Below are 15,368 nucleotides of genomic sequence, written 5' to 3' on the forward strand. Positions count from 1 at the left end.
AGCAATGGCGAAAGGGGGCATTCCTGTCGAGTGGCTCTGCAGAGGTAGAAGAAAGGAGAATCCAGGCTGCTCCCCCTCATTGCCACTTGTGATTCAAAAACAGAGTTCCGAAGTTAACTTAGTCAGCTGAAAGGGCTGCTATATCCTGTCCATTTCCTTGAACACAGCTTAGGAGACTAACATCACCTATGTCTCTTGGTGTTGACTAATCTCTGTCAAATTAAGAACCCCATAGATCAGGTCAGACATGTGCCTCTGAGGCACAAGCCCCTTTTGATCTGCCCCAATGTAATGGCCAAAAACAAGTTCAGTCAGGATGCCAAGACCACAGACGAGTAAAGGCGTCCTGATTAAGCAGTGCAAGCTAATCTTTATTTGATCTTCTTGAGGCCTCAAGGCAGCTGTCTTGAGTTTCTGAGCCGTTGTTCATCTCTCATATTAATGCTAGCCATCTGTCTCCCACATGCCCTCTCTTCCAGCTTCCCCTATAGGTTTTACCTCGCAGCCCATTCTTAGCACATTGTTCTGTTTATATGTAGCATGTTCATTGAGTAAGTACACTTGTTGATTTACTGCACCATGCATTGACAATCTAGCTTGTTGCAGTTCATTTTGACCATTGCATATATAATGTCAGGCCCTCATGGGGTCTGTTTTAGGCGAACACTCAGAGCTGCTTTTTTCATTGCTGGTTAAAAACAAATGGGGTGCTAGTTATTCTCTCAGTAGGAAATTTTGGGTGGTATTCTACTAACTATTTCCATCAGCACAAGGATTACAGTTAACTGAATGTGGCTTCCCCCTCTCCTCTCTGCAGTATGCCCTGTGCCCTCCCCAGATCTGCTCCAGAGAGTTGGAGGAACCCTTAGGGCAGATTTGGGGGGAGGAGAGGGAGGTAGTTTCATTATGGCACCCAGGCACTGCGATGGCAGCAATTTGTGAGTTTGTCCTTGGTGTCTGTAACTTCTGATGAAGATGATTTTGAACTGTTTCAGGGGAATGGCATAATTTGACCAACCTTGTGCTTAACCACCTAGCATGACGGCTTTGGGGGGCAGAATGTGCTGCACTCCACTGTAGAACCAAAGGGAAAGGCACCAACAGAGTACTATTTCCCTCCCTTTTAGGTACTGTCGTTGCAGCACAGCAGCTCAGACTCCTGCCACTCGCAGTTTGCAGCCTATTGGAAGCCCATTCTGTCTATGGATGCCAACTTCTGGCAGAGGTGGCTGCACATGCACCGCATCGTAATCCTCTTGGAGCATGACATGTATGTGCACGCTGGGTTGCTGGGTGTCTCATGGTTGGGGGAGCATGCATAGAGATAGCTGAAGTACTCCAGCCACAGTGCAAATCTTGCTAACACCCACAGGTGGCTTAGCCTGTGGTTTTGCTTGTTCTTACCAATAGCATCCAAATGGCTGAGGGAGAGCTCTCACATGTGTGTTTTGCCCAAGAGTAGAAGGATGAGGAACCAGCAGTCTATCCTGGACCATGAGTAGTAACCCTTTGATGTACTTCCCAGGCCAGTCCCAAAGCATTTGCACACCCCAGGCAACAACGGCCGCTACAGCACTATTCAGTGCCGCATCTCGCACTCGGCGCTGACTTCCTTGCTGCGTGACTGGAGTAGCTTTGTGCTTGTGGAAGGCTACTCCTACGTCAAGCTCATGCGCAGGTAAGGCACTTAATAAAGGGGTGGGGCAGCTGGGGATGAGACATTGTATAAGGTGAGCACCTTAGATTGGGGGTTAAGGTAGAAAAAGTTGTCAGTGCTTGTGTTGATGCTTGTTCCACCTGCTGTTTGTTGTTCTCCATTCTGCAGTTCTGATGATCAGCCTCCTTTTTCATTCTATGTGGTGCGGATCATTTCCAAAGCTCCCTGCATGGTCCTTCGTCTGGGGTTCCCCATTGGGACGCTTGCTAAGATCAGGAACAAAGTGAGTACTGGATTTCCTTGGGTCATAGTAAGCATTTAGCAAAACTGCAGGAAAATGCATTTACACAGCAAGAATCAGTGGGTATTTTGGGGGGAAGTAAATCCTTCAGCACTACCAAGCAGCAATATGTTCTCCTGTACATTCAACAGCATCTGAAGTCCTCCTTGGGCTTCATAGACTAGAAGCCTTGTTTCTAGCCCTAAATAATATTGCGGTTGGTGGGCAAAGCTAGCTGGAGGGCCCATCCCTCCCACTCTCCTCCAGTAATGCAGCAAACTTGTCTAAAATTGCCTAGGCATATGGTATTTCTGGAACTGATCCAGGTCTTGATGGACATCTAAGAGACAAGCTGTAGTCTCCTTCTGGGCTGCTTTAAGTAAGGAGGCTTCCATGGGGAATTCCCTCGTGGGGCTGATGTCTTAGTTTTTGGGACATCAGGTAACATTGCTGACAGAGACAGACCAGTATGCCTGGGGGATTTTGGAGCCAGAGTTGCAGCTTCTACAGAGAGAACAGCAGGGCCCAAGGAGCTATGAGGGAACAGCAGGTTCCACAACAGCAGCTGTTCGTATGTAAGGGGCAGGCAAACGTTCTGCTCCAGTGTTTGTGCCCATCTACTTCTCTCCCAACAGATAGTAGAAGAATTAAGAGATCGTATCCTTCAGCTGCGCTTCCCCCACAGAGTCCAGAGCAAAGAGGCAACGCCAAAAGTGAAGCGGAAGGCCCTGGGCAGCAGCTCCCCATCGAAATCTCCTCCTGTGCCTGGGGCCCAGCCAACCCTCTCGGACAGGCCTTGCCTTATTGTGCTGCACAAGCCTCTGGAGAAGCTCCTGATTAGGTAACAGGGACAGGACATGCAGAACATTCGGTACCTTAGAGCTTCAGTAGGCCTGGAACAGGCAGACCCTGGCATATGATTTGGCCACTGTGGAGGTTGTAAGTATCAGAAGTTGGACTGGACCCCAAAAGCCTTCAGGGGTAGCTAACCTGGTGTTTGGGGCTACAGCTCCCATCACCCCTTCCTTCAGTCAGTATGCCCAATGGTCAGGAGTGATTGGAGTTGTAGTCCAAAACCTCTGGAGGACACCATGTTAACTACTTGTTGGTCTAGGTCAGCAAGCTATTTCCCACAGGGAGCCGCCTAGCGCCTACAGGGAAAAGCACAAGCAGGGTATGAGGACATCAGTGCTCTCTCGCTGTTGTGGCCCAGCAGCCGCTATGCAAAGGCATGCTGCCTCTGATCCTGTGGATTAGTACTAAATTGCTGTTATCCTCCATTAATTTACCTAATTGTCTTTTGAAGCCAACCAATTTTGTGGCCAGTCCCATATTATGTGGCAGCAGACTATGTAACTTAATTGTCAGTTGTGTGTAAAGGTACTGAATCTCTCGCCCTTCAGGCTTGGTGGAGAGCCCTGGATTCTTTAACATTATGAGAGAGGGCGACAAACCGGCTTGGGCTGTGGGAATTTGACACCCTTCCTGCTTAGGGGCTGCAAAGGTTGCAGGCAGGTGTGGTAAACAAAGCAGAGTATGCTTTGTAATTCGGGGAATCTTTTCACTTTAAAAAGATGTTTTTGCCCCTAGACAATTAATTTTTGGTGGGAAAGCTGAAATGTTTAATGGAAGTTGAGCATGAAAGGCTCATCGGATTAGACTTCTGGGCTTGTTTTCAATCCTCCTTCAAAAAAAAAAACCCACTTCTGCTTTCCCATATTTGCCAATCCTTTTCCTACAGGTTCCACAGTCCTATTATCCATGCCTGCCCTCTCCTGTGTTATGCAATCTGTGGTTTTTAATTTGTTTTTACTTTAAAAAAACCTCCAATTCTTTGTGGAATTTAAGAAGCACTGCTGATTATATGTCCCTCCAATAAGCCTACATAAATTCCTTAATTAAAATGGAAATTTTGTGCCTGCAGGAAATTCTCTTAATATATTGTGTGTTCTTTTATGATGTCTTTGCCATTGTGTACACAAGCCTTTTTTTCTGCACACTGGGGCGGGCTTGTGTGGTGGACTTCAGGCTGAGAAGGCGCAGAGATGACTCACTGGCGTCTCAAAAGTGTTCTCCATGGGGCCAGTACGAACGCAACAGCCTCACAGCTGTAGTCATGTTCACTTCCTCTCTCTACTTCCTAGATATGAGAAGTTGCCCTTTGACTATCGTGTTCCATGCCTCCTGCCTCTGGAGAATCCCCCCATGTCTGGCCCTCTCACCATGGTGGCCAACCGCACAGCTTCCTCCACCCTGGCTTCCTTGTCTCGCTACTTCTACCACCAGCGCTGGATCTGGTGTGTGCAGTCAGGGCTGGTACCCACAGTGCCCATCACAGCCGTGGCGCAACTGCTGTCCACTCTTACAGAGTAAGTGCCCATTTCATTGCAAAGCCTGAATCGGAGCCCACCCAAAGAGCTGCAGAGGAGAAGGATAGTTGTCCTACTTAGGTTATTGCTGTCGGTGTCAGATAGATGGGTGTGACTGAGCTCTTGATGATGGGGGGGTTGCATTATTTTGAGAGAGATTACGAAGTGTTGGAGTGTGAGGCATACACAGGTGAGGGTGTTGTAAGAACCTGGTAACCTGCCATAGTTTTCCTCTGGGGTGTGCAGGGTTCGTCTGTCCGAGGGCTTTCACTTTGCGTCCAGCGGCGATGGAATTATCAGTATGGTGCTGGAGTTGCCCATGAAGGTAAACATGGTTTGCTCTTCCCCTTTGGTTTGATACCCTTCCTCTTGCCTCCAGTGTTGCCACATCATCGTGCTCCCAGTAAGGGCTGATCTCAATCTGTGGGGGTGGCACGGGGTGGATGCAGAGACACCTGTGGCCAGGCCTAATGCACCTGTGTTAACTCCCTGACCCTGACATGTCGAAACCTATTTTGTGTGCCATTCTCTCAGGAGTTTTCTGTTGGTCCTGTTTACAAGGGTGGCTGCCCTGTGACCTGCAGGCCACATCTGGCCCACACCCCCCCCAGAGATTTTCATGGTGCTTGAAGGCCCCCCAAATTTGTCATTAAAAACATGATGCTATGGCCCTCAGCCCCCAAAAGGCTAGTCCACCCATAATAAAGAAGGTCAGCAGGTGGAAATGGCATCCAGCTGATGCTCCTCCCATGGCCTCTGAGGAAAGGAATGAGAAGTTTCCCAATGTTACAGCCCAGGGAGGGGCAGGGAGTTCTCCTTATAAGATTTGCCTGATGAACATCCTCCCAGTTCTGTTCTGTCTAGCCCCCTCCTCCATGGAAAGCCAAAACCAAAAGAAACATTGAGCCCAGAGTGTGTGCGGGCTGGGCCATATGTTGGCAAGTTGTACTGCTTGGCTGCTTCTCTCCTAGCCTCAGACGTGCCTTAGGAGAGGTGATGCAGCAGCAGGATAGGCTCATGTAGATTGTTCTTCCACAGAGTGACTCCTCAAGAGAGAGCGGCAGTGAGAAGCACAGCTGCATTGTCCAATACGTGCTGTTCCCTCCACATTCCACTTCAACCAAAGACAGGTGAGGGTAAGGGGTCGCTGACCCTGGGGTCATGGAAGAAGTCCTGCCACTACAGGCAGCTTGCAGGAACAGGGACTTCTGGGTGCAGCTGGAGGGTCCCTAGGAAATGTCGGGGTTGTGGATTAAACTGCCAAATCTCAAACATTACCCCTTGCTTCTGGTCTGCCGCTGCTTACAGCGGCAAGGGGGCTTCTGGTTGGGAGTGCCTGGGTGTCCTTCCTACCCAGACAGGCTGCAAGCATCACGTTGTGAGAGCTCAAAGACTTTCTCTGCTACGTGCCTTGCTGGCACCCCAGATTGTGCTCCCCAAAATAAGTACTGTATGTATGTGTGAACACTGCCCCAGTCTATCTGGGTTGGAAGCCAGTTCTTCCAAGGCCTTTATTGGCAGTGCTTGTCCAGAACCCAGAGTTCTCCAAAGTACATGTAAAGAACCAGGGGAAAGAATCACTGGCTGTGTCGTAACTGGAAGTTGATTAGCTTGCCTCAGCTTCCCTTTGCACAGCACTCCATGCCTTATAGTTGTCCAGCAAAAATGTGGGGGTGGAAATCAGCTGAACAGACTAAGAGGAATGCATAACAGCTGCACAACAAGTATAAAGCGGATGTCCCAAACCACTGAGTGTTCCCTTGGTGTGGTATTTCTTGTATTAATACCTCATCGCTCCAAGGCTACGTAGGCTTTAAAAATATTTGAGGCATACTTGTTTTCATGGCCCTGATGCCAAGCCAAAGAATGTGGAAGTGGCCTCCTTTTTGTGGGTGACTAGTCTAGGATCTGGGACGCGGGTGGCAATGTGGGTTAAACCACAGAGCCCAGGACTTGGCAATCAGAAGGTTGGCGGTTCGAATCCCTGCAACGGGGTGAGCTCCCGTTGCTTGATCCCTGCTCCTGCCAACCTAGCAGTTCGAAAGCATGTCAAAGTGCAAGTAGATAAATAGGTACTGCTCTGGCGGGAAGGTAAATGGCGTTTCCGTGCGCTGCTCTGGTTCGCCAGAAGCAGCTTAGTCATGCTGGCCACATGACCCGGAAGCTGTACGCCGGCTCCCTCGGCCAATAAAGCGAGATCAGCGCCGCAACCCCAGAGTCGGTCACGACTGGACCTAATGGTCAGGGGTCCCTTTACCTTTAGTCTAGGATCCAGAGAGAGCTGGGAAACTTGTGAGGCATTTACCTTGATGAGGCATTCTGAGAAGTGTAGACTCCATGCGTCTATCCTTAACATTAAAGATTATTCCATCTGGGTGTAAAGCTCCATTTCGGCTACCTAGGAAGAAAAACTTTGTCAGCCCTTCACACAACCTAGTTCAGCCTAGTTTCCTTTCCACAAAGGCCCGAGGCCCATTTATGCCCCTTAAGAACATAAGAGCTCTGAGGGATCAGGCCAAAGGCCATCCTGTTCTTACAGTGACCAACCAGATGCCTATGGGAAGGCACACAAGGGCAGTAGTGCTCATCCCACTTGTGGTTCTCCGCAACTGGTACTCAGTGACATACCACGTCTGGCACTGGAAGCAGAACACAGCCGTTGTGCCTAGTAGCATCACAAGACAGGCTAAATGTTGACTATGCTTATGCGCAGTGGCCTGGCCAGGTATGCTCAACAGATGATGGAAAAGACTAGTCCCTGGACAATTCAATACTTTGGGGATTCAGGCAAATAATAAGCAGAAGCCAAGGAAGTGTGAGGAGCACTCACTGATGCTCAAGCCATGCTTACAATGTTTTGCTTGCTCTCCAGTTTCTCCACAGATGATGACAACGATACAGAGGTGGAAGCTATTGAGGTGGACATGGAGCTGAACCTTGTTACAGAGTGCTGGGTGGAGCCACAAAGTGGCTGTGTGAATAGTGCGTCAGACAGCTGGCGGCACTTACATGGCCTGTCTTACCAGAAAATTCCCAAAGCGGTATGTTCCTTTGGTGGTGAGGGAAAGGGAAGGCAAACTCTGGGACCATTACCTTGCAGGGACCATGACTCACAGCTGGTATTTCCTGGCTTTTGGTCTTGGGGGGCCAGAATGGGGGCTGTCCAAATGCTTTATTGGTGAGGAGCCTCTCTCATGATGATCTATCCAGCCACCATTATTGTTTGTTGTGAAGACGCTACCTGCTCCACCTTGGGGAGGAGTTGCTTTTTTCCCCATTAGGATTTTTCTCATCAAATACAGTGGTACCTCGGGTTACATACGCTTCAGGTTACATACGCTTCAGGTTACGGACTCCGCTAACCCAGAAATAGTGCTTCAGGTTAAGAACTTTGCTTCAGGATGAGAACAGAAATCGTGCTCCGGTGGCGCCGCAGCAGCAGGAGGCCCCATTAGCTAAAGTGGTGCTTCAGGTTAAAAACAGTCTCAGGTTAAGAAGGGACCTCTGGAACGAATTAAGTACTTAACCCGAGGTACCACTGTAATTATCTGAACATGAATTTTACTCCCATTGGAGTATATATGGACAAGATTTGTATACCTGGTTCAAGTTTATCCTTGGCATCTCTGTGTCTTAACGGAGTGGTATTTCTGAAATGGTAAAGTCTTTGTGTTGCCAAAGCCCTGTGTCTTACTTCAGATCCCTCTTCCAGCTTTACCCTCGAGATCTAATGTGCATCCATACCATGCTTGCCTTTGAGTATATCAGCCAGCTGTGCCAGAACAAGGACTGGGTCTTCCCAGCATGTGATCCAAGGCCCACTACTGCCGAAGGTGATTCTCCTAGCATGGGCTTTCTGGGCATTTTGAGATGGGGCTGTTCCTGTGGCTTGACAGAGATTATACTCCTCCTTTTTGCCGTAGGTTGTGGTGCTGGAAGTGGCTCCCGGGTACATGAAATTCCATTCCAGTTTGACCTCATGAAGCTATTGCCAAAGTGTCAGCAGATTGAAATGTCCTTCCTGATGCTGACAGGAGGTAAGTCAACTTAGGCTTGAAACTTTTGCACATTTCTCCAGGGGAAGGGCATGGCCGGGGCTCAGTGCTTCTCGTCTCCAGAATAGCCAAAGCACGTTAACAAAGAGTGCATCTGGGCAATGCAGACTATGTGTGCCTTTCTTCTGAATTACCACAGTCTACACTTCTGGGTTTGTAAACCACTTTGAGGGTATTTTCCTTACAATCATCAGTATATACATTTTTTACATATACATATAACACAACATAATAATATGTATAAGTATATGCACTTATATATAGGCAACCCCCAGTTTGCGTGGGGGTTGCATTCTAGGTCATTGCGCACGATGGCAGAGCACGTCTAAGCCTGCCCTGTTATGCCCCCGCCCTTGCCTTATTCTGCCTCCTTTTCCTGCCGCCTCCAGGGTCACAGTGATGCATGCATGCACTGTCATGCATGCTTTGAATGTGTGCAAAATGGTTGTTGCCTTTATATGTCTTCCAGTCAGATGGTGCAGGAGACCTCGTCCCTCTTTTTAAAAAAACTTGTATATAGGAAAAATAAGATGAAATAGTGAAACCAGTAGAATTGGAAATAAACCTCATAATGGGAAAGATTAAGGAAAGTGATGGATAATGAAAATAATAAGAAGCAAAATGTATAAGGAAATTAATATAACAGTAGTTGTAAATGAATACAGACAGACAACAAGAATTGTATAAACAGGAGGATTTATTTGTTTATGGATATACTATGGACAAATATGGAAAATGAATAACAATATACAAAATGGATGGAAATAATGCAATAAAATTATATGTGATATAAAAAACCAGAAGAAGGAAGGAGGGAAGTCAGGGCTTAGGAGCAAGTATAAATGTAAAATGCAACATATTATGTGCATGTGGAGTATGCAACCGGAAAACTAATAAAGATTATTGGGCGGGGACGGGACTTCTTGCCATATCTGCCATTGAACGTGAGATGTAATGAAGCAGTAGGAAGGGATCTTCGTTTTGAATCACTGGAACGCCTTCCAAACCCCATTCCTATTGCTTTAAGCTGGGCCAGGGAGGTTGGATGCTCTTGTCTGACTTAGTCCCATGAAGCTGTCAGACCTGCATGCGCAGTGGGTGGGTGTGCTAGGCTGGGGCAACAGAAAAATCGGTTTGCTCGAATTTTTGGTTTTCCACCTATAATAGAGGATGATGGGATCGCAAAGGACTCTTCCTTCTTGCCCAATGAAATGCTCCTCAGCCTCTTCCATGGCTGCCTCCAGCATGACCTCAGTGACAGGGAGATCATGCTATCTGGCACAGATCATATAACCTTCATGGAGCAGGTGCTACTGCGGGACAGAGATGGCCACCCGGCCCCATTTATGCTCCCAGTGGTCCAAGGTAAGAGGACATGCATGCAGCTGTTTCTGCCTTTCTCCATTCCCCTGCTGGCTTCTGACCATTTTACGTCCCTCTCAATAGAGCCTCCCAAGGCCTCTGTGCTCCCTGAACATCGAGATCCAGCCAACGCCTACCATTCTGTTGGCAGCAAAGACAGGGCTACCTCTGCAATTACACAACAGGTACAGCATCCCCTTGACCTCTGTATCAAACTGCCAAGGATGCCAGACCCCAGAGAGCCCCCTGAACTTGAGAGCTTCCTTCTGCTATTCTCTTCTGAAGGAGATCTCAGTGCACATGGGCAACAGTGAGTAGGCAACTGAATCCGCTCCAGTAGCTTGACTGAGTTGTAACAGTTCTGTCTCAATCAGTCATTATGTTTTTGGATCTAAAGGGCTATGTGAATGACTCACGAGAGAGTTATCTACCTTTGCTACCAAAAATGTGTGTCAACACACTTTGCTTGTTAAATCTGGGTGAGGAGCAGGGTTCCTATGTCAAAATGCCATGGCCATGTTCAATTTGACTTTACTATCTTAGGCTCCAAACAATGCAGAGGGGTCAAGAGATGAGATCTTACCAGCACCTGAGGACCTCTTCCCCCAGTGGCGATGCTATGCCAAGCTGGTAAATCCACAGCATCTTTTCCTCACCTTCCTACCAGCCACATTTCCAGGTAAGGCAAACTATATCAGAAAGGGAATTGGACACCTGCCTGAGGAAATGAAGTCATACAGAGATGAGACAGGTGCTCGCCAATATTCTGTAGACTGTAGGCTGTGCCAAGGGATGCTGAATCCTGCCACAGGTTTAAATTCTCACTCTTTAAGGACTAGAAGCTTGTTGCTTTGTTTTCTTTAAGAGAACCACCTGATTGCTTTCTTGTGTGGTACAGTAGGAAGATTACGGCAGATGCGATGTTCTGACTATGTTGGTTGCTATATATCCCATGAATGAAGCCAGGTGCGATGACAGCAAATAATGTGCAATAAACTCTTACCATCTTTTCCAGACATACAGAGGTTGATGGCTTATGGGACAGATAAATCTTCCAAAGAGCAGGAACCAACACTTTCCCAAGGAGAAAAGGAGCTGGGGACTGCAGGGGTGCTTCCAACCGTCAGTGTTACACCAGCCAATGGTACCAACTTTGTTTTGGGCTTCCTTGCACCACAGGCAGTCTCCTGTGTTTGGAATCAGGTGGGAGGTGAAGGAGATAATGGAGGTTGCATTAGGTTCTGGTTGTAGGTGTTCAGGATCATACACTTTTAGCCAAGGGCGCAAACTTGAATAGGGTATACTTAATAATTTAAGATCCATACACAAGCGTATCATTGGGAAGATGTGCATGTTTATGTCAGTCTCTCTTGAACCCTGACACAGGCTTGCTGGAGTGGGTTGGGTGAAGACCCTACTGTACCCCAGAGGGCATTGGGGATGTTTACACGAGCTGGGTGGGGCTGATTGTAGTCGAACAACATCTGCAGGGCACCAGGCTGGGGAACATCAGTTTGTTTCTTGTGACTGCCAGCAGCTCTCTAGCAAGTCACCAGCAAAAGTCTTTCCTACTACCTGCCCACAAGATCTTTTTAAAACTGGGAATCCATTAATACCTTTTGCAGGCAGAGCACATGCCTTTCTGCTGCAAAAGGGCAGGGGGAAGTAAAGCACTACCTGAAGTGCCTTGGGGCAGAGGAAAGGGTGCACATTTCAACTGTGCTACTCTGAGTCACACAAGGTGCACTGTGTGCCATGTCAATGTGCATAGAAAGAGCATCATTTCCTTCTTGTTTGAGCTGTGAGCTTGAGGCTGCTTCTCACCCTCCAAGATGTATCCCGTCTACAGAAATTGGCCAGGACTCGGGAGATCCAGACACAGTGCCGAGAAGAGAAGGGCGTATCTCCTTCAGCCGCCAGACATCTCAGCTTGACCTGGGCGAGAGCTGCCGAGCCCGCTGCCCTGTCTATGTCTACAGCTGCTCCTTGGAGCTGTTGCGGGAGCAGATGATCAGTCCAAGGCTAGATAAGCCTCTGCGGGACATCTTTTTCAGGTGAGCTCAGGAGCACAGGAAACTCGACAGCACCTCTGCACTTGTTGGGCAGATCTTGGCCTTCGTGGTTGTACAGAGACAATCACTACTCAGTTTCCAGCCGTTTGGGCAGGGATATGTATAAACTCATGTATATTAGGCCAAGCGCTAGTATTGCAGGCAGAGCCTTAGGAGAGTGTGCGATCTGGAGGGAGAACTAAGGTGAGGGAGGAATGTGGGCCTTGTCCTAGAATCTAGATGGTCAATTTGGATGATTTTGTCTTCCAGAAGCCAGTCAGTGGAGCGCCCCACCAGCGCTCCCTGGCTAGATGCCAAGCACAAGGAATTGCTGAGTTTCTGTACCTTGCTGCAAGAGCATTCCCACCAGTGCTATGTGAAAGGTAAAGGATCGATATTCCCAGGTTGGGTTGCTGTCTCCAGAGTGGGAGGAAGCTGGCTATTCTGTTACCCCTCTGGGCCTGACTTCCTTCTGGAACACCAGGAGAAGCCCATGCAGCTGTGGCAAACTTGCAATTCCCCATACTTAGAGTGAACCTGATTGGCAGCTTGGTGGTATTTAAATGGGCCACAGCCTCCGCTAGCAAAATCTGCTGTGTTATTCTGCCCCCCCCCCCACGTTCATCATTTCTGCTGCTTACCGTGTTGCTGTTTCTGGGTGAATCTGCAGGGCCAGCTAACTCTCTGATCCTCTGATTCTTTGCAGGGCTGTTCCAGAGCCTACAACAGGGCCACAGCATTAGCTGCCCTGATCTGCTCATAGCCATGGATTATTGTGAGGAGCTCTTGCAGGAGATAGACATCACGAGCTTTCTGCTTACTCTGTGCAACCACGTGCGATCCTTCTGTGAGCGCCACCAGCACCTGCCCACCAACTTGGAAGGGGAATTGACGCAGGCCCCCCGAGCGCGGGGTGTGCTAGTCTCTGTTTCCAGGTGGGATGGTTGCTTCCATATAGAGAGATCAGAATGAATTGTAGCTCTGGGGTGGCTTTGGCAGTGCTGGAAGAAGATTGTATCTTGCAGGGCTTCCCTCTGCTGGTCTTGTATGTAGTGGGTTGTAGCCTAATAGGTTCCTTCATCCGTGGCCCCCAAATGTCAGAAGTTTGCCAGAGTCCCATTCTGCGCACTAAAATGGCTCTCCCTCTGTAATGTTCCAAGCAGGATTCTGATTCTGGAGCCATGCAAGGTTCTGTATGGGGAAGGGAAAAGCACAACCAAGTCAAATGCACATAAGCAACAAAGAGGGCTTGCGGACACTTTAGATCAGGGATGGGTTTAAGCTTTTTCAGAGCTGTTTTTAATAGGGTTCCTTATTTATTTTTTAAATATTTCTATTTATTGCATGTTTTTAGTTGTGTCTGTTTTAATTTATGTTGTGAGCCTTGTGGGCTGCATTGGAGAAAGGCAGGGCTATACATAAAATAAATAAATAAAATTAATTGGGTAGGTGTCAGGCTATAATGTCGATTGGCCTTGGTTGAATTATTGAATATCCAGCCTTCTGTTTTCAGTCAAATAAGCAGTCAAATAAGGATCAAGACTGAAGCTGGGCAAGGAGTCAGATTACCAGGTCACCCAGTTCATGTGCATTTTTGTAATTGCTATACTTAAGGAATTAATTTGCATCTCTCATTCCGTCATTTAAATAATTTCACCTCCTTCCCCACCTTTTTTAATTAAAAAAAAAAGCTTTTAAGTTTGTTTGGGGTTTTTTTGCCTGTGGAAAATGAGCTTGCAAAAAAGAAGTGTAAACAGTGCAGGATAAAATCTCACAGGGCACAGTTGGGCTGCGTGGAATTTCCAGCAGTCAAGGAGCAGCATTTAAAAGCTTTGCATAGCTTGCAGGAATAGAATAAATTATGCAAAATAAGCAAATAATTGCAGAGTCTCTTAACATTTGAATGATCTCAATATATAGTGTGGATATGTTTATGCAGATCAGATGGTCCTTGTGTATTTCCTTAACCTATCAAGGGCAAATATTACTTACAGTCATAACATGGTGCAGAAAAACTGATTCTTTGAACAGCAATCTCATATTTTTTTCCCAGGGGCAACAGCTATTCCAGTTGTTTTCACTGAGTGGCATGTAAAAGCAAATGCAGTAAATGTCCCTGCAAAAAATGAGGAAGGACATATATTTTGTAGGAGAACGAGATTCTGTAACCCGAAGTATAAATGATCCCAGGCTGACTGCCACATCCCTCTGCACATGAAGAAGATAACTCAAGCAAACCTGTAGAAATGAAGGAATTTGTGCCTCTGTAGTGCAGTAGAAGAGAGCAGGAAGGTTTGGCTTGCAAACTGAAAATGGGGCAGCCAAATGGAACTAGAATGAGAAAGGAGAGGCACTGCGCCAGTTTAAAACAGTACAATTAATAAAACCGATATAGGAACACAATATCACAGGTGTAACTGATATTTATAATCTGTGGGAAAGGACAAGCCATATGCCAACCATGAATATGATCTATGAAAGCAGGTGCCACAAACTAACACCACCACCCCCTTTCACCAGAGAAGCCCCAAGTGAGATGGATTGGTTGATGGCCTGTCTGTCTTTTCCCCAGAACCTAAGGCAAGGCGGCTCACAAAAATTAAAGCAAAAACCATCTTTACACTCCCATGTTCTCTATGGGCTCTTAGAAAGGCTTGTGGTACAGCAAGCCACTCCAGCTTTCTGGTTTGTGGATGCATAAATAAGTAGGAAGGCTGAGCACATCTAGCTACAGTAGAGATTTATTAAACCACTCTTTTCCAAGTGCCCTGAACTGGAAAACTGTGGTTTTAAGGATTCCCTAGAACAGGCATGTCCAAAGTCCGTTTCGGGGGCCTATTCTGGCCCGCCGGTCGGTTTAATCCGAACCCTGTGGCAGTTTAAAAGGTCAACAACTTTGGTCGGCCCTCACGGCCCTTCACTTCATCAAATCTGGCCCCCTTTGAAAAAGGTTTGGACACCACTGCCCCAGAAGTTAAGATTGGATTAGATCCTGGTTTGTAGGGAGCCCTTAAACCAGAGGTTCCCAGTTCAAGCATAATGGGAAAGAGTGTCTGCATCCTTTTCCCCACTCACTCTTTCAACATTTTATATTTCCCACTCCAGGTAAATTACATATGAAACTGAACAAATCAATAAAGTTACAATGAATAAGTTTAATTACAATAAACATAGTTTTATTATTCAGCTTATTAAAACACATTTAAGTGATTGCACTACAACTCACCTTCCTTCACTATTTGCATTACTGCCTTCCGCCAGTTATTCTTCCTCACACTTTCTATTTGGCTGAATCAATAAATGCACATTGATCTGCATTTAAGGCGTTTATCCATTAATCCTCCCCTAATCCCTTCATAGCACATAGGTTCTTTTAAAAATCAATCGACTAAACTTCCATCAAATTAGTTTTAGACAGGTTTGATAGAACCGTAATTTAGATGATTTTTGAGATTTTCCTCCCATCTCTAAATGCTATAAAATGGCTCTCTGAAAAGTGTGGCCTGAAGGGGGCATTTAGGGGAGAGGTATATATGTAATTGTTTTGTTTTGTTAGTTGGTTCATTCATTTTGACAGGAGGAGAGGATTGGAAT

The 15,368-nt window shown here is 47.0% G+C and overlaps 1 protein-coding gene across 5 annotated transcripts in view; it reads left to right on the forward strand.

Moving 5' to 3' along the window:
* SZT2 (SZT2 subunit of KICSTOR complex) overlaps positions 1-15,368 on the forward strand; it is an 80,120-nt gene that overhangs the window by 25,546 nt on the left and 39,206 nt on the right. For all 5 annotated transcript variants that reach the window (XM_081009314.1, XM_081009318.1, XM_081009316.1 and 2 more), the window contains exons 12-28: positions 1,128-1,270; positions 1,526-1,678; positions 1,826-1,940; positions 2,573-2,778; positions 4,082-4,306; positions 4,553-4,631; positions 5,345-5,436; positions 7,179-7,347; positions 8,019-8,139; positions 8,230-8,343; positions 9,529-9,726; positions 9,808-9,908; positions 10,267-10,402; positions 10,739-10,867; positions 11,573-11,777; positions 12,045-12,157; positions 12,481-12,709. In XM_081009314.1, coding sequence (XP_080865440.1) covers positions 1,128-1,270; positions 1,526-1,678; positions 1,826-1,940; positions 2,573-2,778; positions 4,082-4,306; positions 4,553-4,631; positions 5,345-5,436; positions 7,179-7,347; positions 8,019-8,139; positions 8,230-8,343; positions 9,529-9,726; positions 9,808-9,908; positions 10,267-10,402; positions 10,739-10,867; positions 11,573-11,777; positions 12,045-12,157; positions 12,481-12,709 — 2,528 coding nt within the window. The remainder of the gene's footprint in view (positions 1-1,127; positions 1,271-1,525; positions 1,679-1,825; positions 1,941-2,572; positions 2,779-4,081; positions 4,307-4,552; positions 4,632-5,344; positions 5,437-7,178; positions 7,348-8,018; positions 8,140-8,229; positions 8,344-9,528; positions 9,727-9,807; positions 9,909-10,266; positions 10,403-10,738; positions 10,868-11,572; positions 11,778-12,044; positions 12,158-12,480; positions 12,710-15,368) is intronic.

This window comes from Podarcis pityusensis (genome assembly GCF_964106645.2).
Source record: "Podarcis pityusensis genome assembly, chromosome: 6".
Lineage (NCBI taxonomy): Eukaryota > Metazoa > Chordata > Lepidosauria > Squamata > Lacertidae > Podarcis > Podarcis pityusensis.